The sequence below is a fragment of the Nuphar pumila genome, chromosome 15 (genome assembly GCF_984573655.1).
Source record: "Nuphar pumila chromosome 15, dmNupPumi1.hap1.1, whole genome shotgun sequence".
In the NCBI taxonomy this organism is placed as follows: domain Eukaryota; kingdom Viridiplantae; phylum Streptophyta; class Magnoliopsida; order Nymphaeales; family Nymphaeaceae; genus Nuphar; species Nuphar pumila.
In genome coordinates, this window is record NC_143263.1 from 90,169,450 (window position 1) to 90,196,975 (window position 27,526).

The 27,526-nt window shown below is 39.6% G+C and overlaps 1 protein-coding gene across 1 annotated transcript; it reads right to left on the reverse strand.

Annotated features, from left to right (window-relative positions):
* Positions 1-864: 864 nt before the first annotated feature.
* LOC149815963 (protein OBERON 4-like) lies at positions 865-27,526 on the reverse strand. The gene is made up of 2 exons (XM_089988782.1): positions 24,114-27,526; positions 865-1,703 (listed from the first exon to the last, which is right to left on the reverse strand). The coding sequence occupies exons 1-2, from the start codon at positions 27,298-27,300 to the stop codon at positions 1,129-1,131; spliced, it is 3,762 nt and encodes a 1,253-aa protein (XP_089844908.1). The 5' UTR covers positions 27,301-27,526; the 3' UTR covers positions 865-1,128.

Here is a 27,526-nt window from a genome sequence, read left to right on the forward strand (position 1 = left end):
TTATCATGTAATATCAGATGAGATTACAAGGTATGTATGTGGTTTACAATTATCTTGAATAGCAAGATTTTCATCAAACTTGCTATTTCATGTGGGATTCTATTTGAACGTCCATTTTCTAGGACTCGAGTCTTTCCTTCTTGTAGATACTCCTTCACATAGGACATCACCACATAAGATTCCCTCAAGGTGGACACCTTTTGTGAGAGCTCTTCCATTCTTAATTAGGAAACTGCATCTGACCATAGGATGCATTCTTTTCAGGATTCATAGTACCCCCCACGTCTTGGCCTGATCTTATAACAAGCAACGTTCCCACCCATCTCACAATCAACAGAAAAATGCACTCGATAGATACTATTTTTCCTTTCCACCTATTGCTTCAGATCTGCTAATTAAGTATTCTGGGTGCTTTAAGCAAATCCAACAACTGGTACTGAATCATGTGAAATTGATACATGTTGCTAAAAGAAAACTAGCTAAACTTTGAATCATGAAAGCCTGGCTCGGAAAAAAAATGTATAGAAGTCAAAGGAATCATCGTGGTTCTGCCATGTGTGTAATGCCAAGGAGCAGTGGGGGGGTTATCTAAAAGAATTGAGGCCGATTTTGAAAAAAGTCAGATTACAAATTTACAGTTACCAACATGAAATATGCCAACCTTTTCTTCACCTGACCTGATCAGGCAACCATTTTTTTAACCTTTAATATTAACAAAAGGTGGATTAAGCAGAGTTCCTGTCATTAACCCCTAGAATTAAATGGAGAAGGTAAACAAACATTTCAAAGTTAGCTGTTCAGATTTTAGAGAGGGAGAGAGAGAGAGAACAAACAAAAGATACCACAGTGAAGAAACACGATCTCAAGGACATGGTAAATATATGATTTCCAATAAGGTCAAATACCAATAGAAAACCTACATCTCTTTCAATTTTGCTTCCATCTAAGGAACAAAATACAACACATGAGAGGGAGCAACCTATCTGTACACTGAAGTTAGCCAGAAAAAGGGAAACAAAAGCTGCAAGGCATACGAGAAGTCTGCAAACTGCATGAGAGGTGGTGAGAGATGATTGTACAGAGTGAATCATACACCTGACAAGGATATTGAATCCATAAGATGCCATGTTAGGTACTAAGGTTTTGCTTTGTAGCTTCCATCTTCAATAACAGATCTTTAATATCTGTTTCCATCCTCATTTTCATGCTGAAATATTCATGATGAGCCCTTTCTAGGGCCTGCAATTCTTCAAGTTTCCGCCGTCGTCTGTGCTCAGCCTCAGTCAAATGCAGTTTAGCAATCCGACTAGTATACTCTTCTTCTATCTTTTCGCTCTTGGCAATTGCAATGCGCATCAATCCTTCAGCTTCCCTTCTTGCATCATCAGCACGGGTTTGAAACATCTTAGCCTCTGCTTGCTTGATTCTAACAACACACTCCAGCTCATCAACAACAGGCTTCTTCTCAGCAACAAACTGCAGCTCGAGGTCATCCACCCATCTGCCCCTGTGCTCCATGTCCACATTAAGAAGCACCTTACTAGCCTTCTCTGGTCGTGGAACCATCTCACCAGATACAGATGAGGCTTTAAATGAGGGCTCCTTGCATAAAGCCCCTATGCCATTACTTGCTTCCCCTGGATTCTTACTGAGATGGTCTTTTGGTACAAAGGAAGAGGAACCATCAACATTGGACTCGCCTTCTAAAAAAGGATGGAAAAATGAAAAAATAGAAACAAAGCAAAATAAAAAGTGGGTTAGTCAATATACCTTCATGAAAGCATATAATGTGCCATGCCACTGATTTGTTTTCCATGATAGATTTGCTTTCCTTGACATAATATTTCCTTGTGAAGGAATTTCTCACAATCTCTATTTCATTTTTTGTAGAGTTATTGTTTGGCAGAAGGGAATTAAGTTTTAAGCTTATCTAATTCTAAAATAACGTAGAAAGAGGTACAATTAACATAACACAAAAGGAGGCATAATACAACTGCATGCTTGAGAGATTCGAGTGAAAAGAAAGTGATCATAACAAGAGATTCAACTTGCAACACAAACGTTCGAGGTGTGTCAATGCTGATACAGATCCAACACAGGTTGGCACCTGGCCATTAAGTGACATCAGATGATTTCATGATCTTTTGTGTTTTCAGAACAGAATAGATTGGTGATTTGTCACCACCTCATTCTTAAAGAGACTATACTCTTTCCAAACAGAAGTACCACAAGCTCACCTTATCAATTTGTACTCTATTTTCTGTACCAAGATTACAAGTGGAATTCTATCTACTAACAAATCTCTTCAAGTTCTAATCAAACCTAAGTCTTTGTGCCAAAAAAGAGGGGTCCTATTTTGGATACTGCAGATCATCGCGCTGCTTTGTAATAAAAGAGATTCTCAATAAGTCAGACTTGAGAAACGGACCAACAGGTTGCATGCTCTATTCTTGACTTTGAAGTCTCCCTTTGACATCACCATGCAAAAGAGACTGCGCTGGGAAACATACTCCATTAGTAGGTCATCTTCTAAGGAACAGGTAAACCCATGATTAGTAATTGTCCAAATAATAGTTATAATGCAGAAATTTCCTCTTGCAAAGGATCACACCAACGTGACTGTTGCAACACACACTCCGAAGCAACTTGACAAAGCTCAACCTCCTGGGACTCAACCTGATATTCCACGTGACACCCTACCACTATAAACCTTCCCACTACATTTTGATGCAGAAATTCTCAGAAATCTGGGATCTGGGAGTAATTACAAGTAGCTTAATACATCATCTATCCAACGCCTTCCATAGGCCAAGACGCCAACCGAAATCAAATCATATATGCACCACACAATTTCACCTTCACCCAGAAACCATGATTACTAGAATAAGTGGATATGGGAGGTGTGGCACAAAATGTGAAGAAAAAACCAAGTACCCACAAAAATGCTTAAAGTGTGAAGCATGAAACCTTTAAAAGCACAAGGAAAAAATTAGTAGGAAGTGACAAAAAAAAATCTATTTGTTTTTAAATTCATAATATGACTCTCCTTAAAGGCTTTCATAAGTATTTGGAACATCAGTGTAGAGTTCAAATTAAAGATCCCGCAAGATGATAACACAGGGCATTTGAAGACTTATATTTAGGTTCCTCACTTAAGTTATCGCCTTGTCAGCTGTTTTGGTTTGTTTTTTCCCTTAATGCTGGATCATTAAAGCTTTATGATATTAGAGACTTTCTTAGAAGCATCAACAGAGTTATGGTGGTTCAATTGGGCATCAAATAGCCCTCCACCCACCCCTTCTTGTGTGCTGGAGATGTATTGCCAAGGAAAGGACGGGTTGTGGTGGAATCAAGTAAAAAGATTAGAATTATCCTCAACAAGATTCAGGAGATTCACGCACATTGGTGGTGCAAATATTGCATCACCTTGAATTTTCTGTATAAGGAGCATTTCATATATTGCAGATTTGATAAAAGGGATGAATAACCTCAAACTTATTTGTGGTCGTTGATGCAAACGAAGGAAAGCACAAAAGGCATAAAGAAATTGGGGTGGGGAAGGAGGCTATAACCATGTCAAGGTAGAATTCCATCTGCATGGACTCATATATAGAGGATGAAGATAGAGGAGAAAAACTGGATTGGGTCTATCCCAGAGTAACCGAAAGCTTCTTAGATAGGTGGGAAGCTCGCTCCCTGGAAACTCGCTTCGGAAGCGCGATACTCCTCGCTTCCGAAACTTTATGAGAACCTCGATTCCCCCACGCTTCTCCTATGCTTTCCACACACTTCATTTATTCATCTTATATGTTCTCTTACTCAACTTTTCATGTTTTTTATGTGTTTTCTCTCACTCTTCTCACTCACTTCCATGTGCTTTCCCTAAATTGGTAATCATCATTTTTAGATTTTGTTAAAAATTTACTTACACTAAAAAATCATGAGATTTAATATTGGTCACTTTTATTTTAGTTTTTATTTGTGTTTCATTATGATTCACATTCAATTATTATATTTTTTTTTATTCCTCGCTTCCCGCTTCCTATACATTTTAAAATGCATCGCTTCTCGCTTCCGCTTCCTAGTCTGGCAACCTTGGTCTATCCTCAATGATCTTTCAAGCTTCCCACACTAGAAATCACTGCATCATATAAAGCATATTCAGTATGCTCCCACGTGGCGTTTACCTCACAGAATTGTCTTGGGCGCATACCTACCAGAAGAGAAATGTGAATCTAGCAGCATCCAGCAATTGTGAAACTGAACTGTTGAAAGCTGGGAGATTTTCATGAAAGGACACAATTATTAATCTATTAAATTGTACTCTTACATGGAGTGCTGAGGAGACAACAGCACAGCAAAGCTATCATGCATCCACTTAGGCACTCTTAATGGATTCATCGACTTAGGCACTTTAACAACCTTCTTTCTGGGCTGACAGATTGGATCCTGGGCCTGATACCAACCTGGATCTTGATTCATTACAAGGTTCAATCCTTAGACCGTTGGTGCTCTTGAAATCCAGGAGTCTTCAAGGACTAAGCCTTGCTAGGGGTACCTAACCAACATTTTGTGGTTTGAATCATTATTTGGACTGGAACCATAGAGTGTGTGCAGATCAAACTTACAAGTTTTGAAAGGGTACTCTGTTCATTTGGGAAGTCTTTGGCCTTTCAAGCATGGGACCATTAAGGATCCAAATCCAAAGAGATAACACTACTTTGCCTTTCAGGTCACATAGCATCAGGCTGGAGCTTTGAGTTGGAGGCTGATCGCGAGACCCAGCTTGAATCCAATTGTGTCAGGGCTGAGTTTTTAAACCTTTTCAATAAAGGCCCCCAGCTTATCACAATAGGCCCCTCTAAGCCTAGGGAGATAGACCATTCTCTCTCCTATGCATCTCTGGTGGGATCCCTTTGGTCAACTCATGGTGCTAATGGAGGTTGAGTTGCAAACGGGGAGGAGGACGACTAGCAAATGTCCTTAGGTGTGCTCGAATGTGAAGAAAAAGGGGGTTATCACTCAGCAGGAATCTCTTCATCAAAGATCCATCTTAGACATAGTATGTTCAGCATAATGTGCAAATAGTTGCAAAGCCAAGCAATAAGTGCACAGTTGCGGAACCTTGCATCAATGATGTCAAAGAGGCTTCTGCCATTAGGTCCTGTCTGAGTTTGTTGGAGGGGGCCTTTCTTAAGCTACAAAGACTTAAGAAGAAAATGATAGGAGGGATCCAAAGGAAAATAAAAGCCCTTCTCCTAGATGGCCTCTTGCATGTGGACTGTTGTAACCCTTTTCTAGCAAACCAGGTTCCTCAAACACCTAAAGATGATTAGTGCTTGGAATGTGAGAGATACATGGGATGATGACAGAAAGTTTCATGTTGCCAACTTTATTAAGAAACAGAAATTAGATATTTTTGTGATACTCAAGATAACAATGGACGATGTTGATCATCATGAAGCATAAGATATTTGGAGAGAGCAAGTACTCATTCAAAAAATGTTTAAGCAAATGTTAGGTGCGATTATAGGTTTTTACAAAAGGAACAAAGATGGATCCATGGTAAAGATCGGGGAGCAATCAAGTTTAGTAATTTTTGAAAAAAACATTGCACGATCACCTAATTTTATGCATATTTATCCATGGCTTAGTTACAAGCATGAAGAAAAGAGGATTTTTTGAAAGAGTTGGACGACATCAATATTGGGCTGCCACCTATGGTGTATTGGAATTTGGAAGTGAATTTAATGTCGCATTGAGCCTATCAAATTGTAATCTTCCCATGTGCCACACGTCAAATATGGAGAATTTTTTGAATGTTGGAAACTAGTAGATATTCCAGCAAGTAAAGACTCCTTTGCATGGTCAAATAATAGAGGAAATCATGCATGAAGAAAACAAAAACAGATTCTTACTTTCAGTAGATTTGATTATTGGAGCTCAAGATGTGAAAGGAAACACTCTCTAAGATCGTTTCAGACCACAGTGCCATTATTATAGGTTGGAGGAGTGGGATTCCGTAGACATAGTCAGTTTCGCTTTGAGATGTGGTGGTTCAAAGACTTCAGAAGCTTATTCGGATGGGAGGGTGGTCTTCCCAGTAAACTGACCGCACACTAAACAGATACAAGTGAACAAGTATAGTACACTAGGGCACTTGAGAGAACCATGGCGAAAGTGCTTGAGATTTGTGTATCATATATATAAGACCATCTTGGGTGCTACCCTTATATTGTATATATGTGTACATTTCATTCTTTCTAGGGGTATTCTTGTACATTTTCAGTTAGTGTAAAGTCAATAGTTTTTGTCTTCTAGTGAGGTAGAAGGGATAAAGGAGGAGGGTTGTGGTAGGCCAGTGACAGCCTGCATAAAAACTTAGTCATACCCTATGAATATTAACCAATATGAGAATTTCGTTGGGGCGTTCACTACTGAGCGACGCGCTGTACTCTATAGGCCCGGAGGCAGTGATAAATGGGCAAGGGTTGCTAGGTCGTCGCCCAAAAGCGACGCGTCACACCGGCGCCCGGGTGTGGTGTCAAATAGGCAAGAGTTCCCTCACTTTGTTGGACGGGTGGGGGTAAAGAAGTTAGTCCAAGACCATAAAATTAGGTTAGCCACTTGGAACATAGGGTCTTTAACTGGTAAGTTGGTAGAGTTAGTAGATGTTATGTGTAGGAGAAAGATTGATATTTTATGTCTACAAGAGACCAAATGGGTAGGTGAGAAAGCAAAAGTGATAGAACCTTGGGGATATAAGATTTGGTATTCAGGAATAAATAGGAATAGGAATGGAGTAGGGATTGTTATGAGTCGTGAGTTTATAGATAATGTAGTTGAGGTCCGTAGGAAGGGTGATAGGATTTTACTTATTAAATTAGTATTAGGTACAGATATTATTAATACTATTAGTGTTTATGCACCTCAAGTAGGTTTAGATGATTCCATTAAGCATCAATTTTTGGAAGATTTAGATGAAGTAGTACAAGGGATATCTTATGGAGAAAAGCTTTTTATCGACGGTGACCTTAATGGACATGTAGGCATTAGTAGGGATGGATTTGAGAGTATCCATGGAAGCTATGGTATAGGAGAAAGAAACGAAAGTGGAGAAAGGATTTTAGATTTTGGTTTGTCCTATGATATGATCTTAGCAAACACTTGGTTTAGGAAGAGGGAGTCTCACCTAGTAACATTTAAAAGTGGCATTAATACGAGTCAGATAGATTTTTTCCTACTTAGAAAAAGAGATAGGGGTTGTTGCATCGATTGTAAGGTTATACCAGGAGAAAGTGTAGCTACACAACATAGAGTCTTAATTTTAGATCTTAGAATTAGACAATGCCGCAAAAGGGATAAACATATGATAGATCCTAGAATTAAGTGGTGGGCACTAAAAGGAGCTAAACAAGGAATGTTTGTAGAGCAGGTAGTTAAGGAAGTTGATTGGTGTCTCGAGGATGATTCAGAATCAATGTGGAATAAGATAGCGGGTGGCATGAGAAATGTGACTAAGGAGGTATTGGGTGAGTCTAAAGGCGGTGCACCGCTAGGTAAGGATACATCATGGTGGAACGAGGATGTCAAATTAGCTATTAAGGTTAAAAGAGAATGTTATAGAAATCTAAGTAAGAGTCGTGATAATGAGAATTTGGAGAAGTATATGATAGCAAAGAAGGAAGCTAAAAAAGTAGTTTGAAACGCGAGGGATAAGGTATATAAGGAGGTTTATGACAAGTTGGATACCAAAGAGGGCGAGAAGGATATTTATAGGCTTACAAAGATGAGAGATAGAAAATCGAGGGATCTGGGTATGGTTAGTTGTATCAAAGATGAAACGCAAAGGGTTTTAGTCAAAGATGAGGAGATTAAGGAGAGATGAAAAGATTATTTTGATAAGCTATTTAATGGAAGTCATGCTCAGGATCTTGGAGACTTCTCCATTCCTTTTCATGAGATGAATCGTGACTTCATGCGCAAGATTCAAAAGAAAGAAATTGTAGAGGCTTTGAAGAAAATGAAATCAAGAAGGGCAGTTGGCCCAGATGGTATACCTATCGAGGCTTGGAAATGCTTGGAAGAGAAAGGTTTAGAATGGTTGACAAATCTTTTTAACAAGATTTGGCGGACAAATAAGATGCCTAATGAGTGGAGGAAGAGTACTTTGGTGCCTCTATATAAGAATAAGGGTGATATACAAGATTGCACAAACTATCGTGGTATCAAACTCATGAGTCATACTATGAAACTTTGGGAGAGGGTGATTGAGTCTAGGTTGAGGAAGGTTGTCTTGATATCGGAGAATCAATTTGGTTTTATGCTTGGAAGATCAACTATGGAAGTTATACATCTTCTTAGACAACTTATTGAGAGATATAGAGAGAGGAACAAAGATTTGCATATGGTTTTTATTGATTTAGAGAAGGCATACAATAGATTACCTAGGGACGTTCTCTGGTGGACAATGATGAAGAAAGGTGTTCCCCTCAAGTACATTAGTATAATTAAAGATATGTATGAAGGAGTAGTAACCAATGTTTGTACTTGTGGAGGGGTGACAACCAATTTTCCTATAACGGTTGGGTTACATCAAGGATCTGCTTTAAGCCCTTTCCTATTTGCTATAGTGATGGATGAGCTTACAAGATCAATTCAAGAAAATGTGTCGTGGTGTATGTTGTTTGCTGATGATATTGTTTTGATTGATGAGTCTAGAGTTGGGGTTAATGCTAAGTTAGAATTATGGAGACAGACATTGGAAGCAAGAGGTTTTAAGTTGAGTAAGAGTAAGACAGAATATATGGAATGTCGGTTTAGTAAACAACGAAGTAGTGATGGGAGTGTAGTGAAGCTTGGTGAGCAAGAAATACCGGTGGATGATTGTTTCAAATATTTGGGATCTATCATTCAAAAGTATGGAGAAATTGATGAAGATGTAAATCATAGAATAAAGGTTGGGTGGATGAAATGAAAAAGTGCAACTGGAGTGTTGTGCGATTGTAGAATGCCATTGCGGTTGAAGGGAAAGTTTTATAGGACGATTACTAGGCCCACTTTACTGTATGGTACGTAATGTTAGGCTACCAAGAGACATCATATTCAAAAAATAAGTGTAGCTGAGATGTGTATGCTTAGATGGATGTGTGGAAATACAATAAAAGATAAGATTCGGAACGAGGAGATACGTAAGAAGGTAGGCGTTGCACCCATTGAAAATAAGATGAGAGAGAATCGTTTACGGTGGTTTGGACATATTCGGTGAAGGCCTAATGATGCTCCAGTTAGAAGGATAGAGAAATGGGAAATATATTAGTTAAAAGAGGTCGGGATAGGCCTAAGAAGACTTGGATGGAGATGATAGGAAAGGATATGAATGCTTTGAACCTCACCGAGGACATGGCATTGGATAGAAATGATTGGAGGAGAAGGATTCATGTGGAAGACCCAGAATGATTTTCTTTTTTGGTTCATATCGCTGACCCCAATTGTTTTGGGATGAAGGCGTAGTTGTTGTTGTTGTTGTTGTTGTAGTGAGGTAAAGGGGATGTCTCCCATGTATTATTCTAACTCTCATTTTTTAGAAGGAATGAAGTTTCTGTTAAAGTGCCTTCTATATTTTTCTCTCTTTTGCCTCTTCTTTCTTGCTTGATATGATATCAGAGCCATATCTACAGTGAGGAGGATCATTAGAAGGCGAAGAAGAGTCTATGGAGACTTCATTCTTAGGTCTGTGGCGCTCTACCTTGAAACTCATGCCACGAGATGATGACATCAGCATCATCCATGCTGCTAATCAGTTTTCATCAATTGAGTTAGGGCTTTTGTAGAACATGATTTTAGAAGTCCAACAAATCAAGAATGATTTTTGGTGATTTTTTTGAAGATTTTCTGGATATTGCATTCCTGAGTGTCAAAATTTATGCTCATTCTGATTTTTTGGAGTGGTTTTCAATAACTCAAGTTTGATCTATCTGAGTAATTTTTGAGTTGGTTGTGGGTTAATATCAGCATGAGTGTGAATCTTGCATTTTGAGTGAGGTTTATTGAAGTTTTTGGGAGGAATTTCAGGTGGTAACTCAACTTTTGGGCATTTCAAGTATATTGGGTTTCTTTGTTGCTTAAATAATATGCTATTTGTGTTGATGGCATGAAAGAATGCCTTGTGTTATTCTTTGTGACTAAGTTTTGGCATTGGAAGTGGCTGTTGGGTTGACTTTGAGTCACTTTTGATATCTATTTTAAGGCATTTCAAGGCTATCAGAATTCTTGGTTGCTTATATAATATGTTGTTTGTAGTGGCATGAAAGAATGCCTTATGTTTCTGTTTGTGACTGAGTTTTAGCATTGGATGTGGTTGTTGAGCTGAATTTGATCCACTTTTGTGATATAGATAGGCCAATTTTGATGTTTTCTATGCACTTGGGTATTGTGATATCGGTTGAGATAGTTCCCTAAAGTGCTGCTATATACAGTATTTTGGACATTGTTTTTGTTGCGTTTTGTGTTTTTGTGCAACATCCTTGAGAAGTTATGAGGGTCCTCATGTAGAAATTATGTTGTGAACTACATATTGTGATTCTTGTTTGGTATTTGGTTGTGATTGCTTCTCTTTCTTTTGTGTAGTGTTTATCTTGTAGCTTGGAGGTTGATTTTAGGGCGTTAAGACAGACAATTGAAAGGATTAGCGTACCTAGAAGAGGTGGTTCTGAAAAATTGATAGGAGCCTTATTCATTGCTTTTATTGTAAAAAGCTTGGTCACATGAAGAAGTCATGTCCTGTGCTGAAGAAAAAGAGTATGGCCATCATAGTCCCCTGTATTGGACAGGCTGAAATGCCTAAAGATACTTTACCCCGTGACAAATGTGCATTGCATTCCTTCTGCAAGAAGTTTTTCAGATTCTTTATCTGCTGCCTAGTCAAACACTTTAAAGCAGATTCAACAACTTTTGACTCAGACTGATGTTTCAGTTTCTTCTTCTACTTGATCATCTACCTCTTTTGGTACTGCTTTTGATGGTTCTTCTTCTACTTCTTTTACTTCTTCGTGTGGGATTTCACACTTTGAAGTTTTTAAAATCTTCTCCTAGCTTCGGTATAAACTCTCAACACCTAGCCAACTGGTTAGTCCACCCTCAGATACAAAATGAATGATTCAGAAGCTCAATTTTCCTGACATTGAACAGCTTGCTTCCAATGAACTTATGGCTTCTCATCTATGTCACACGGATACTTCATTTGATTCTCGTTCTGTATCCCATTATATATAAGTCATATTAGAAACTTCATAAAAATGGTTGTATCCCCATATCCACAGTTGTATCCATGTGACAGCTTCTTATTTACTACTAAGCGAGAGTACAAGAGCTTGTTGCATTCTTCCAAAGGAATGTTCAAATCTTTTGTAATTTCTAGTTCACTACCTTTTTCAGAATGAGGTGATATGTCAAAAGGCTGGTAAACAACTAAACACCAACCGAAAGAGATATTTTCCTTATTAGTCAATGCTAGATTCTGGTCCCCATTGAAACTCTAATTCAGTCTTCATTGTCCACCAAAATGTTCTCTCTTGAGCACTGTTACGCAAAACACAAGGACTTGTGAGATAGGTCCAGAAGAGAATACCTGTAACCTTTTCAAAGAAACAGCAAAGCACCTTTCTTATAATATCCAAAACTAGACAGGCAATCGTTTTAATCAGAGACTAGCCCTAGCTTGAAGAATTCCCCATAAACTTGTCAACACACTTGTAGTGGAGGACAATGATAGGCCCGTCCAAATCATTTGTTTATTAATTCAAAACAAAGCCTTTAACAACCATGTGATCTAAGAAGCCACAGTCCCTGTTAAAAGCCAAGTATTCTAGTCATTCCTTCCAATAAGGCCTGTTGCCACTACCGACCATCCATATTATTCTTTTAACAATAACAGGCACTTCAACTAGCAATATGAGCTTGGATGTATGCATAAGTTTCTTAGCAGACCTTCTTAAAGCATTTTTTAAGTGCCAGGGTGCTGGACTTATAGATGGCCTTCTAAACATCACTAGCTCAAAATCTGAGAATGCACCTTTAGTTTGCTGATGATAATTGATAACTTGTTTATGGGCAAGGCAACAATTTAGCAGCTTGGCAAACTTTGACAATTGGCTACTCCTTCAAGGGAGTTGGGCTGATTGTCCAAAATCATAAGACAAGATTATTCGTTCAGCTCACAATAAAACATCCTCAACTGCTAGGAGGGACACTTCCTTTCAACTACCTCAGGCATCCTCTTCAAATTGATCATCCAAGAGCTAATGAAATGGTGGTCTTCAACAAATGTACGAAGAACTCACAAAAGGTGTCTATTGGAGACACTACAAGCATGACCCTTGAAAGGGTATAAATGAAAAAACACTTGAAAATAAATAATATTTTATTCATACACAAAATGCTTATGATGATGGTTCCTCATGAGTGTATTAATGCAATAACTGCCTTATATGTGGGTGAAAAGGATTCGTATGATAAATTTTCCAGGAGGCTTCGAAACTCAAGATGACCTTCTAGTGGATACTTCGGAATATTTTTCTAGTGCACATGGAAGATTTGACTCTCTTAGTCTAGAATATTGTAAACTAACATCCCTATGGACTTGTTCTTCATTATCGTCATTGTGATCGACATCAATAGTACTTTGATCATTGCCAAAGTCACATTCAAGATCATATTCAGTAGGAATATTCAGTGACTTCCTTAGGTTTTTCAAAATCAAAGAAGCTTTCTTTTTCAAGAAAAGATACATTTCTTGATACGTATAGTTTTTCATTTTGAAAATCAAAACACCTATAGCCTTTTTTATTATCGAAAAATCCTAAAAAGGCAGGGGAGAGAGTTTTATTAGTTTTGGATCATGGATCCAACCCGCACCACATTCCAAGGATCCATCTTGGGATGCGTGGGTGGTGGCATGTTTGTAATTAGTTTTTACTTCTTGTGTAATGTCATACTATGTACAACACTTATAAATATTAAGTAAAAGAGGGAAAACCCTATTGCCGCCAACCCCTCTCTTCTCTCTCTTCTCTCTTTACCTCATCTCTAACCCTTGCAGGTGGATATTTCTGACATGGTATCAGAGCACAGGCGCGGAAATCAATCATCTAGAAGGCCTCTAAAGACCAACACGTGCTGCTAAAGAACGTAGGTTTATTTCTGTCCCTTCTTCCTTAATCAGTTTTGCTTCTTTCCTCCTTTTTCTTATAAATCTTTCACGTCATTCCAGTTTTTCTTTTTTGGTTCTTCTCATTCTCAATATTTCTGGTACGCACGTCTTAACATCTTGTTTCAGTCTGCCGAGTTTTTGTTTTCTCCCCAAAATATTTCTGATTCTTTCCCTTTTTCTGGTTCGCACGTTACTATTCTCTGTGTAACGTGTGTGCTGATATCTTTTTCAGCACACAGCAGCATTGTTGCTTCCTTTTCTCTGTGTAACGTGTGTGCTAATATCATTTTCAGCACATAGCAGCATTGTTGTTTCCTTTTCTCTGTGTAACGTGTGTGCTGGTATCATTTTTAGCACACAGCAACATTGTTGTTTTCCTCTTTCTCTGAATAACGTGTGTGCTGATATTATTTTCAGCACACAGCATTGCTCTCTCCTCTTCAATACACTGTTAGAACAGTTTTGGCTTCTCATTCTTCATATAATCCATGGATTCCAAGTTGAACCCTAGTTTTCTTACTCACCTCATGACCCACAAGTTATCTCATGATAACTACTTACTTTGGAAACGTCAGATTGTGCCCTTTATTCGCAATCATGGTCTTTATGGGCATCTAGATGGGCGATCACCCGCCCCACCTACACATATCATGCAAGAAATAACAGGTGAAGATGGGAAGGTGAGTCAACTTCGAACCACCAATCCTGCTTATGACATATGGGTACAACGGGATCAGACATTAGTTGCTTACATAACTTCCACACTTTCTGATCGTGTTTTACAAACTATTTCTGATGATCAATTTGCTGCCGAGTTGTGGAATGGACTAGCTCATTCCTTTTCTCAGGTTTCTGAATCTCGGGCTTTGCAACTCAAGTGGCAATTCCAATCCATGCGAAAAGGAAACAAATCTATTACAGAGTTCATGGGGGACGTCAGGGTTATTACAGATCAGTTAGCTGCCATTGGAAGTCCTGTATCAGATAAGGACATGGTACAACAGGTATTAGGTAGCCTTGGACCTGAATATCGCATGTTTTGCACAGCACTCCAGGTTGTCTCAGTTCTTCCATGTTTTGATGATCTTCAATCTAAGCTTTTGCAATATGAAGTCAGTTTAAATCAAGAACACGCGTCAAATGATACGCATCCTGTGATGATGGCACATACGCCTATTCAAACAGGAGCCTTATTTACTCCTCCTCGTCCAAATAGAACAACTATAAACAAAGGAGGATTACTACCTACACCAGCTGGAGGAGGCCTTGGCTCAGGCAGTGTACCACGAGGGGGACGTGTTCCTACTTGTTTTCTATGCAACAAGCGGGGACATGTTAAAGCAAATTGCTGGTACAATCCTTAGAACCGGAACAAAACAGGGAGGCCAGGGCAGAGGGCAACTCAGACGTTTGCACGCACTCCTTAGGGACAGGTTCTTCCACAGGACGTACAAAATATCCTTATGACTACTTTCAATCAGATGAACTTGCGTCAAAATGATGATGGTATATGGTATATTGATTCAGGGGCAGCAGCACATGTTACTTCTGATGCAGGTAAATTTTCTCACTTGACTCCTTACACTGGAAATGGCACTATAGTCATAGGAGATGGATCTCACCACCCCATCTCTCACACTGGAAATGTCTCCCTTTCTTTGCCTGAATCTCAATTACCCTTGTCAAATGTCTTACTCACACCTGCTATTCAAAAGAATATTTTATCTATGTCTAAATTAGTTGATGAAACAAATTTTTCCGTTGAATTTACTCTTTCTTCTGTTTATCTTAAGGATCTTCACACCAAGAACACGCTCGCTAAAGGTGAACGGCGCGGGAACATGTACGTCTTTGAAGAATCTAATGTGCCTTTGAAGACGTCGTCTTCCGTAGCCGTGGCTTCTTCAGCTCCTTCCTTTCCAACATTTTTTAGTCGATCCACAGATCATAATTCTTCATCTAGAGTCTTGAAACTTAATAAGCCAGACTTATGGCATCTTCGTTTGGGTCATTGTAAGTTTTTCTTGACAATTTGTTTGCTAAAGGTCTAATACCCGCAGTCAGTTTAGAGTCAAAATGTCCAAGTTGTCATTTATGCAAAAGTCATGTACTTCCTTTTCATAGTATCAATAAAAGAGCAACAAAACCTTTTAAGATTATGTGCTCAGATGTTTGGGGTCCTACGCACACTGCCTCTCTTTCTGGATCTCGATACTATGTACTCTTTCTTGATTCTTACACTCGTTTTAGTTGGATTTACTTCATGAAAAACAAACATGAAGTTTTCAAGTTGTTCAAACAGTTTCATGCACTAGTCCAAAACCAATTCAATACCAATGTTGTATATTTCCAGCGTGATGGGGGGGGAGAATACATATCCCATGATTTTAGTGAATATTTGAAGGAGCATGGCATTACACGTAACATTTCTTGCTCTCATACCCCTCAACAAAATGGAGTAGCTGAGAGAAAACACAGGCATATTGTTGAGACAGCCTTGAGCATGATGCACACTCTGGATATTCCCTTCTCTCTTTGGACCGAGGCTTTCCATACAGTTGTTTATGTTATCAACAGGTTGCCCATGACCATCCTTGAAGATAATTCTCCATACTTTGTTCTTTATAATTGTCATCCATCATATGAAGAACTACATCCTTTTGGTTGTGTATGTTATGTTCACATTGATCATTCATTGAGAAATAAGTTTCAGGACAGAGTTATACAGTGCAAGTTTCTTGGGTATGCAGATGAATATAAGGGATACAGGTGTTATGATCCTCATACAGGCAAAATTCGGGTATCTAGAAATGTTGTTTTTGATGATGAAAATTTTGACACTCTGGGTTCGTCTTCCACAGATACATTGGACAGTTATGATCCTTGGCTCAGTGACTCACTTTTATATGACTCGTTGCCTTATGAGGATTCATCTTTATTGACAGACAATGAACCCTATGCTTTCGATGTGGAACCGCATATGAAAGACATTCCTCCTACAACAACATCCTCACGTTTTTCTGGTCTTGTTTATTCTCGTAGAGCCCATCCAGTCAATGAGACTCCTCTACGACGTTCCACTCGGATTAGACATCCTATAGATCGTTGGGTAAGTTATAACAATTTCTCTTTGGATTTTCAAACATTTCTAACCAGAGTGTCAAAAGAAACAAAACCTTCCTCTTTTCATGATGTTGTACATTCCCGTGCCTGGGTAGAGGCGATGAATGAGGAAATGGAAGCATTGCATGAATGCAATACATGGGAAATTGTACCAAGGCCAGATAACAAGAATGTTGTAGGGTCCAAATGGGTGTACAAGATCAAGCACAAACCGGATGGCAGTGTTGAGCGCTATAAAGCTCGTCTGGTTGCACGAGGCTTCACACAGCAGTATGGGCAGGACTACGATGAAACGTTCAGCCCAGTCGTAAAATTGGGCACCGTCAGGATTATCATTGCATTGGCATTACAACATGGATGGTCACTCAGTCAACTTGATGTTAAAAATGCCTTTTTGCATGGTGAACTAAAGGAAGAAGTTTACATGGAGCAGCCACCTGGTTATAGTATGCATGATTCATCCAATTGGGTATGTAAACTTCGACGCTCTCTTTATGGCTTGAAACAAGCTTCTCGATCTTGGTTTGAGAGTTTTTCCACGGAGATCCAGCATCATGGGTTCACTAAAAGTGTCCTAGATCATTCATTGTTCATATTCAAAAGTGATCCAGCTATTGTTTGGGTGCTTATATATGTTGATGACATCATTATTACCGGGAGTGATGAGGTTCACATATCTTGGGTTAAGTCTATGCTGATGGCTAAATTCAAGATGAAAGACTTGGGTCCCTTGCGATATTTTTTGGGTGTGGAAGTTGATAGTCGACATGAGACTATTACATTGAGCCAACATAAGTACACTATTGATATTTTACTTGCTACAGGGATGAAGAATTGTAAACCAATTAGCACACCTTGCCTTCTAAATCATAAGCTAAGTGCAAAAGAAGGCACTACTTATCATGATCCTACTTTGTATCGTCCAGTTGTAGGGATGTTACAATACTTAACATTCACTAGGCCTGACATAGCATACTCTGTCAATCAGGCTTCACAGTTTATGCATGCTCCTACAAATGTACATATGGAAGGAGTAAAAAGGATCCTTCGGTATTTAAAGGGTACGATTGGAGATGGCTTGATGTACACCAAGGACACAGCTTATATGTCAGGGCATCGACTATTCACTTACACAGACGCGGACTGGGCGGGTGATCCTGACGAGCGAAGATCAGTTTCGGGGTATTGCATTCTTATCGGCAATAATATTGTAACATGGAGTAGCAAGAAGCAAAAGGCAGTGGCGCGATCTAGTACTGAAGCAGAATATCGTGCAATGGCAGCAGGAACAGCCGATGTTACATGGGTGAGACATCTACTCCAAGAATTACAAGAACCAATCTCGTCCTCTATGCTTCTTTGCGATAATCAGAGTGCCATTAATATTGCCTTCAATCCCATCCTTCATTGTCGCACGAAGCATATCAAGATCGATCAACATTTTGTTAGGAAAAAGGTGGAAGAAAAAGAAATTGAACCTGCATATGTTCGGTCAGATATACAAGTTGCTGACATCTTTACCAAGGGATTATCCACTCATCAGTTTTGGGCACTCAAAGGCAAGTTGAGCATGATCAAAGACCATACTCAACTTGAGGGAGGCTGTTAGTTTTGGATCATGGATCCGACCTGCACCACATTCCAAGGATCCATCTTGGGATGTGTGGGCGGTGGCATGTTTGTAATTAGTTTTTACTTCTTGTGTAATGTCATACTATGTACAACACTTATAAATATTAAGTAAAAGAGGGAAAACCCTATTGCCGCCAACCCCTCTCTTCTCTCTCTTCTCTCTTTACCTCATCTCTAACCCTTGCAGGTGGATATTTCTGACAAGTTTGTCATTTTTGCCAGTGAAAACAAAGCACTTGCATCCATACACTCAATCTAGAGTAATTTGGAGAAAGATTCACTAGTTTTCCAATTGGAGTTATATTTTTCAAAGAAGAATATGTCATTCGATTAATAAGATAAGTAGCAGTTAGAACCGCTTCTGCCCAAAATTCCTTTGGAACATGACTAGCTATTAATAAAGTCCTAGTTGTTTTCATGATATGGAGATGTTTTCGTTCGGCTAGTCCATTTTGTTGCGGTATGTATGGACAAGACTTTTGATGCGTAATGTCATGTAAACTTAGATAGTTTTTTAATTCTTTGGACATAAATTCTCCCCCTAAATTTGTGCGCAAAATGGGTATATCATTTTGAAATTTATTTTTAACCATGTTGTGAAATATTTGAAAGTACGAAAAGACTTCGGATTTATGTTTAAGGAAGTAAATCCAAGTATGTCTAATGACATAATACTCAAATACACCTTTCGAAATAATTGGTGCATAACTCCAAACAATCGAATGTACTAATTCAAGTGGTATGGAAGAAACAAAGGTTCTATCATAAAAATGTAATCTTTTCATTTTGCTAAGAATACAATCTTTACAAGTAAAGTTTTCAGAATTACAAAATTTTTCAAGATCAAGAAAATATTGGATTTTGGCCATATGAGAATGACCAAGTCTTTTGTGCCACAAATTCAACTCTATTTTTTGAATATTATAACAAAAAGCATTCTTAGGCAATTCCAAAAAAATCCATGTAATAGAGTCCTCCTTCTTTGTGGCCTTCCCCAATCAGCTTTTCTGACTGGCGATCATGTACCCAACAACCATGAGACGAAAAGGAGACATTACATCCATAGTCAGTTATTTGATAAACAGATAAAAGATTTAAATTTAGTTTAGGAATATATCTGACTTCTGAAATAAAATATTTCTTAATTTTATAGACTCTTTCAAAAATTCATATTCCTTATATTTTAAGAGAGGTTCCATCAACTGGAAAAACTTTTGACACACTTGACTTATTTTTTAAACATTCGGATAAGCTATTGTCATTTGGGGTCATATGAAAGGAAGCACCAAAATCAAGAAGCCAAGGAAAGTTATCTGGATCAGAGAAGGATAAAACAGTTGCTCCAATTGAGGCTTCAAATGAGGAGGAAGCTCCTTTGATAAGAGGTTGGAGAATCTCTATTATTTGAGCCATAAAAACTGGTGCATCTTGATCTTTGGGTTTTGATCCAACAGTTGTCGCTCTCTTTTCTCTTAATTCTCTAAGTTTAGGACACTTGAGCCTATAGTGCCCTGGTTCATGACAATGGTGGCAAATGACTTTTCTCTTGTCAAAGTCACCATTTTGCCTATTGAAGTGAGGTAGCATGTAAGAGCGCACATGATTACCCGGTCTAGACACAACTAAAACAAAATCATCTTCTGGTTTTGAAGTACTCTTTTTAATTCTATTTTCCTCCCTAGTTAGCTCTTTTATAGTATCAACAACAGAGGAAACTTTTCCTCGATCAAGAAGAGTTGATTTAGTTGACTCAAATTATGGTCTTAAACCGTTTATAAATTGATAAAAATTCTCCATATCAAGTTGTTTTTTACGGAGCTCAATGTCTTAAGGACAATGCCATTTTGGATCTAAAAGAGTCAATTCTTCCCAAAGTTCGGACAACTCATTGTAATATTCTCGAATGGTTTTATCTTTTTAAGTCATTGTTCGAACTTTGTCTTATAGATTGCACACATGCGCAATATCTTTAAGGGAATACATATTTTTAAGGTATTCCCAAGCCTTATCGGCATGCTTGAACTTAGCGAGACTAAAGCATTTTTTAATGTCTACGCTATTAATTAGCCATGACATAATTTTTGCATACCCTATCCTCCACTCTTTCTATTTCTTTTCATAAGTGGCTAACGCCTTGCTCTTCTCCTCTTCCGTTAGAGGAAGAGATAGTTTAGGTTCCGAATCGAAACCATCCACTATACCCCATAACCCTTTTCCCCAAATGTGGTGCTTCATAATCGAAGACTACAATACATAATTAGTATCATTTAGCTTCATGGGTATGATGGTGATCTTATCATTGTCATCCATCTTTTACAAGAGTAAGAAAGGAATAGATGGGAGAAGAAAAAGATAAAAGAGTAGATAAAAGAATAAGAGCGGATAAAATACAAATTTTTGTAGCACAAGTCCTCCTTTCTTCAAACGAATCTTCTTGAGCCAAGAACAAAGTGATGAAACACATTTTGCAAGTGAGGCATGGAAATCGAGGCGAGAGCGCTTCAAGATCTAAGGTCTCCACAGCTCTGATACCATGTAATGAAATGGTAGTCTTCCACAAATGTATAAAGAACTCACAAAAAGGTGTCTATTGGAGACACTATAAGCATGACCCTTAAAAGGGTATAAATGAAAGAACACTCAAAAAATAAATAATATTTTATTCATACACAAAATGCTTAAAAAGCATTAATACTTACAAAGGAGGGGATCACCCTTATTTATACAAGAAGGAAGAGAGCTTGGAAGAGCTCTTCCAATAGAGTCGTTGGACCTAGTCCAATGGCTATATTTCTAGCCGTTGGACTAGGTCCAACGACTAGTGGTTTAGTCAAGATCTAAATAGATCTTGACTATGTAGTTCAAATTGAACTACAAAAAGAAAAGGAAGAAAAAGAATAAAAGAAAAGAAAAGAAAATAAATATATATTATATTATCATTATATATATATATATTACATGTTTACATTTTAACAACTAGGATGTCATGGTCAACCACATCTCCAACCAGGTCCAAGCTTGAAATGCTAAAGATCTCTCTGCCTGCCAAACTAACATTAATCAAGAACATAGTTTTATCTCAACAAATAGAGGACTCTGACATAAACCATTCTGTATATCAGGAAAAAAGCTTTGGTCCTCTCTATGGAAATGCATTGATGGTAGATACAGCTTTCTGTGAGAAAACTAAAGACTGTTTACTACTTGATACCCCTCCCAAGGTGGAATCGTGGCATGAGGGCCATGCATAGAATTTTTGATGTTAATCATGCTTTTTTTGCTAGAAGATGGTGGAGGCAAGTGATTGGTAGATATTGTTGGTACCAACCAATGCTTGCCCCTAGTTCAGACCTCCACTCTAAATATGATATGTTTATCAGGCCAAGGTGTTGCATGTAAAAAACTGCTGCACAGCAGGCTACAGAATGTGCAAAGGCACATGCACTTTTCCAATCTTTCTTGAGGGGATAACAAAAGTGAGACGTGGAAGATTGGGCCAATGATACATCAATACTATGCTGAAATGATACTGCCCTTGGACTAAGCAGTGGTTGGTTGATTTAGGGAGGCATGATGGATTCAGAGATTTTATATTATTAAACATGCACCAAAGTTTATGAAACAAAAGAAAGTTGGCCAGAAAATAACAGATTTAGTATAGCACAAGGAACACCATTCAACAGATACTGTCGTAGATGTTTTTTGTATCACTGGTTTAGATCCAGTCGCCCAAGACGCCAATATCTTTCTCTAGAGGGAACCATTGTCAGACAGTACTACCAGTGGCATCAATAATAAGCCCGGTACTAGTATATTATCCAAACCTTTCAACAGCATCTACACAATAAAACTGGAAATGAAGGACAAAGATGAAGACATCTTCTTGAAGTGACTTATTTGTTTTTTAGGAGATTCTATCTTTGATTCTCCTTCAAAACTAAATACATTAACAAGAAGGTTGCTATGCCAAACATACCAGAAAAATCCCAATCACATTTTGGGACAAAAATAGAGGACCACAAAGACAAACTCTGTTGGACCCTTGTAAACTGTGACAATTTATGATTGGCTGCAATCGTAAGATCATACCTCACCTAGTGAGGCCATTCTTTGTGTAAATAGATAACTAGGATATGCATGTAACTGCATGAGATCAAGGTAAATTTCATAATATATTAATAAAGAAATGGGATGTTATAGAGAAGTAGCATGGATCCGTTATACAGTCATCATTTCTCTACTTGATACCCCATTCCATGCATTCTTCATTTTTGTTTCTTCATAGAACCAACTAGATTTCCACAAAGTGTCTAACCATTGGATATCATCAGCATCACAAACATGGGTATTGTTTTGCATGCCTTTCCTATTCGATGTGCTTCCGATTTCTAATCACAGAGTCGAAGTCAATCTGAATGACCAGGAGATATGCTCATGTAATAGACTTAACATTAAATCTAGCACATGGTCAGATATGCTTAAATATTTAAATATGATAGACATAATCCAAACAAATTGGACAGCATGCTTAAATATTTAAATATGAGGACAAAAACAAGAACCTGCATAAAGGATTGCCATCCATCAATATGTCCCCCAAACAATTATCAAGGTAGAACCTATCATGGCACTAAACTGCCCAACATGACAAATAGGCAGTGCATACACCTGGGCCTGAGTGAAATGAGCTAATATACCATCACAAGACATGCACATATAATTTGAAGGTTAATTTAAAAAAGGTGGTGTAACTTACTACCAAAATCTACACAATGTCTCAGTTATTACATTCAACCACCTGCTTTTTACCCGAATGCATTCCAAATACCAGCCTGACATGTAAAATGATATTTATCTTTTTTCAATAAAACAACTCTTCTCCTCTTATACTAAACAAATCCATGATGAGGACATTCTAATCATTTTGTTTGATTAGATAAAGACAAGCTAAATGATATAAGGACCAAACAGCTGATAAGTTAGACAAATTTTAATATCTGAGGAGAGTTGGGTGACATTTTCCAAACAGCTGATAAGTTTAAATTACCTATTTGGGCAATGGTATCAATCCATGGAAAATGTCCGATGTGTCTGACCCAGAGTTGTCAGTCGGGGAAGCAGGAGCGGGAAGCAGAAACGGGAAGCGAGGCATTTCCAAAATTTTAGGAAGCAGGAAGCGCAGGACACCTTAGAAGTGAACCAGGAGTCATCTTGGAAGCAACTTAGGAAGCGACCTGGGAAGCGAGGGGAAAGCGAAAAAAGAGAAAAAAGAAAGAAAAATAAAAATGAAAACACAAAAAAAGAGAAAAAAGAAAGGGAAGTGTGCTTCCCAATTTTTTTTGGCGCTTTTCAGCACATTTCAGAAGCGCCATGTTTTGGGCTTTCGAAACGCGCTTCGGAGAAGTGTGCTTCCCCATGCCCTATGGCGCTTCCGGTAACCCTGGTCTGACCCAATTTCAAATTTTCAAATCACCACAATGGTTATGTGCAAAGTTGTCCACGAATCTACCAAAGAGAACATCACCAAAATGAGCCTGTGGCAAGCAGATGTGCACCTTAACAAACATGCAGGCACATGGACGTGCACATTAGCAGGTAGGAACATGCAGGCAGACCTACCTACAAATAACAGTGGTGGCTTTGCAAAAATTTCCAAATTCCACATATTTGTGGAAAAAATGGATATTCAAACAAGTAAACTGGCAAAAAAAACTCATATTCAAACAGGCAGGCACATGAACGTGCCCATCATTGGGTAGGCACATGCAGAAATACCTACAAATAACAGTGGTGGCTTTGCAAACATTTCCATTTCCATATGTTTGTGCAAAAAATGGAACATTAACAGATGCAAACTGGCAAAAAAAATCTCCTATTGAAACATAGATGATATGTTTTGGATAGTTGTTTATAAGTGTATATCCAACCAAGCTTATGAATATCAATAAGATAGACGTGCACATAAGCCACTTGAAAAAACCAATAAATTCCACCCAGACAAGAGATGTAAGCTCCAAACTGAAAAATAACAAATTGCACCAACCAGGAAAGAATTGAACTAACATACAAATAAACAAGAAAGAACTAATACTTTGATATCTTTGGATTATATTTCCCTTTGATATCAGCAAATTAATTGCATGCTTACCAGCCAAGAATGCCATTATAACGTTGTATACATCTAACGCATTTCCTTTGTTTTCCAGATGTGCCAGCATTTGATCAGCCACATCATGCATCTGTTTCCCCCTTACATCAACACTTCCATGGAAGATCCTCCTCACATACTCAAGTTCCTTCACAAGGGTTTCGGCATTCCAATCCTTTGCACAAGTTTTAAACACTTCCTTCACAAATCCAAACATCTCTGAGGGATGATCACAAGCAACACAGTGAAACTGCATCTCTGTAGTCCCTATAGCTCCAGTTATGCTTCGCCCATTTCTAATATGTGAATCTCGCAACCCACAGTCAGTATGACACCAATGGAGACAAACATCACATCCAACCCAGCTACATGTATTGGATGCCAAATCAAACTTTGAACAGACAAGGCACATGCATGCATTGCAAAAGCCATTCTTCTGACTGCAAATTTTGCACTCACAATCATCCACAGGCAAGATGTTCCAACATGCAAGATTCCTGCATTTTAAGTTCAGAAGGATTTCCACCAGGTCAGAAGATGGGACATGGTTTATTCGCCGTAGGAATGCCTGATGGCCAGTCTTTACAGCAACCAATATTTCAAGCTGAACCCGGTGACACTTTGATAATGTCTCCATTGTTAGGTCGGTTCTCCTTTGCAGCACCTCCTGCAATGCACTTAAATGTTTCTGCGTGATCCCATTTACTATCATTTCTCGCATATGCTCCTTGAGATACAACAAAGACTGGTCGGACATTTCCTGAAGCCTCCTGGCCATTATTGCCAGGGGTTCTGACACTATATCAGAAATCTGCTTCTCAACATTTCTTGTTGCATTTTGCGCGAGCTGCACAGTCTCGCTCTGCCCACTTCTGTGAAGAACAGGCTGATCGCTCTCAAGCCACCTATTATCATTGTCAATTTTCTTATTGTGCTCTGATCTAGTGTCACGAGAACCCACACTCTGTGTTGCAGAAGGTGCAACTCCCTGCCTAATATGCTCTGCTCTCTCCCTCATAAAAGTGGTCTGTTTTTCCAAACTGTTGGCTTTTCCCACGCTTCCTTCTCCTGCTTTCATATGTTGTTGCGCCCGCAATGCAGCAATTTTTTCTTGAAAATGTGCATTGTCATTGACTACCTGAAATGCTGATGATTCTTGATAATTCAAAGGCTGGAAAGCACCATTACCATTCTGCAATAGCCTCGGATACAATGGGACTTCTTTACGCTGCCTATATTTTTCCATCACCACACTGTTGCCATTGTCCGCCTGCTCAGCCAAAGACTGCCCTTGCCATGAGCCTTGAGGACTTTGGTCCACACACTGAAATATAGGATGGCTACCAACCGAATGTTCATAATTATCTAACGAGTTCTGAATAAGTGAGCAACTAGGATTATGAACAAATGGTTGAGAACCAGAGAAAGAAATGGATGCTGTAAATCCGTCCGAGCTAGCACGGGTACGGAAAGAGTTAGTTTGTAGGGAATGTGCACTTCTTGCACGACTAGGAGATGGTGGAGCAGGGGCTGGTTTCAGATTTGTAGATGCAAGCGTCAATGAAACATCAGGTAACCCAAGAGACAGCTGAAGCGGCTCAGATTTTAGCTGCTTGCTCTTATGCTTCTCGACAGAACTATCTATCTTATCTAACTTATCCCTGAAACTGGCTTGTGAGAATAGTTCAAAACCCATCATGGTCGTTCCTTCCTTTTCACAGCTGATGCCCCTATTTTCCCCTACATGGGTTTCGCGGTGAGCTCCAGAGGCCAACAAATCCCTCTCCACTAATCCATCAACAGCAGGAAGATTCTCTTCATTTGCGATGACCACCCCTTTACGTTTATCCTTCCCGCTTTCACTGTATTCTCCAGTCGATGCCTTCTCTGTGGTTCCACACGATCTGCCAACTTCCTCCACAACCAATTTCTTGGCATCAGCAAGCAGGCTAGTACCTGATTTTTCAGGCATAAATGTTATACCCTGCTTGCACTTGTTCCTATTTTCACCATCTCCCTGATCAGCCTCGGTTGGTTTCTCATCCAACGGAAGCTCCTCATCATCCGCTTCCTCATTCAAATCTTGCAAAAGGTTTGCACTACCCTGAATCTGGTTCGATAACCCACCGGCTTCATCAAAACTCGCCTTTGATAACTGTTCATCGATGCCCGAAGGAAACGACCCATCTTCTTCCTTCAGCAATTCCGCCCTTCCTTCACCGTCTACACTATTTGCACCTCCATCCGACTCATTTCCCCTTTCATTCACCTGACCCCCTATTTTCTCCCCACCTTCTGGCTTCTCGGCTGCGGCATCACCGCTTGTGTGATCTTCCACCTGCTCTGCAGTTACGTGCAACTCAGATTTGTTTTGTTCGGCAGGTGACAATAATTTCTCTTCTTTCATTGCTTCTCCATCTTCTTCCTTTGCAGTGTCTGAAGCAGACTCTTTCTCCTGATTCTTTTCGTCCTCTCTGATCCCGGATTCCTTTCCATCCGGCGATTCGATCGTGCTCACTTCCAATTCAGGTTCTGGCTCCAGTTCCCCTTCTTCCATCTCGCCACTGCTATTCTCTCCATTCTCTACCTTCCTCCGCTCCACTGCGCTCACGGATGCACCACTACCTCTATCCTCTGATCCCGCCGCAATCGCTCTATTGCACCAACTACTCACCCTCGGAATCGAATGTCCCACGCCATCTTCGTCTGTCCTTTCCTTACAGCTAGACCTCCTCCATGCGCTATCGTCTCGCTTCGACCTAAACCCCTTGGCCTTCGGCGGGGGGTCGTAGAACTCCCTCCTGAACGACGAGGACGACGGCGACGGGAACCCGTTGGAGGAGCTCCGATGGCTCCGCTGTCCCACAGAATCCCTGAACGGCTTCCGAACGCCCTCCACCCGGCCGAATCCCTTCCTATCCGTCCTGTAGTCCAAGTGCTCCTTCCGACGGTAAGCCTCCGGAGAGAAGCCCTTACGCTCCGCCCGGCTGTCCCGATCCTCGCTCCGGCCTCCCTCCACCTTCAACGAGTAGCTCCGCCGGTAGCTTGACCGGTCAGAACCCTCCGAGTCCAGATTCTTCAGCGATCGCATCTTGCTCACTTCCTGGTCCCTCCTCCCCCATTCCTTGCACCCCGATTTCTCCCCGCCGGAGTCGAGATCTTCTCCGTACGATCGCTGCCGCTTCATCGATCCACGATCGAAAAAGAAGATGAAGCCAGAAAAGGAAAAACGAAACAATGAAAGGAGGAGGGGCGAGCACCCCTAAACCCTAATCCTAACCCCACCCGTGGCCTCGGCGGTAAAGATGACGGCGAAAAGCCCCCTAATCTTTCTGCAGGAAAAATTGCAGAAGCGACCGGGAAACCTCTTTCCCCTCGCCGAAATCCGCCCCCTTCAGGCGCTAAACGAAAGA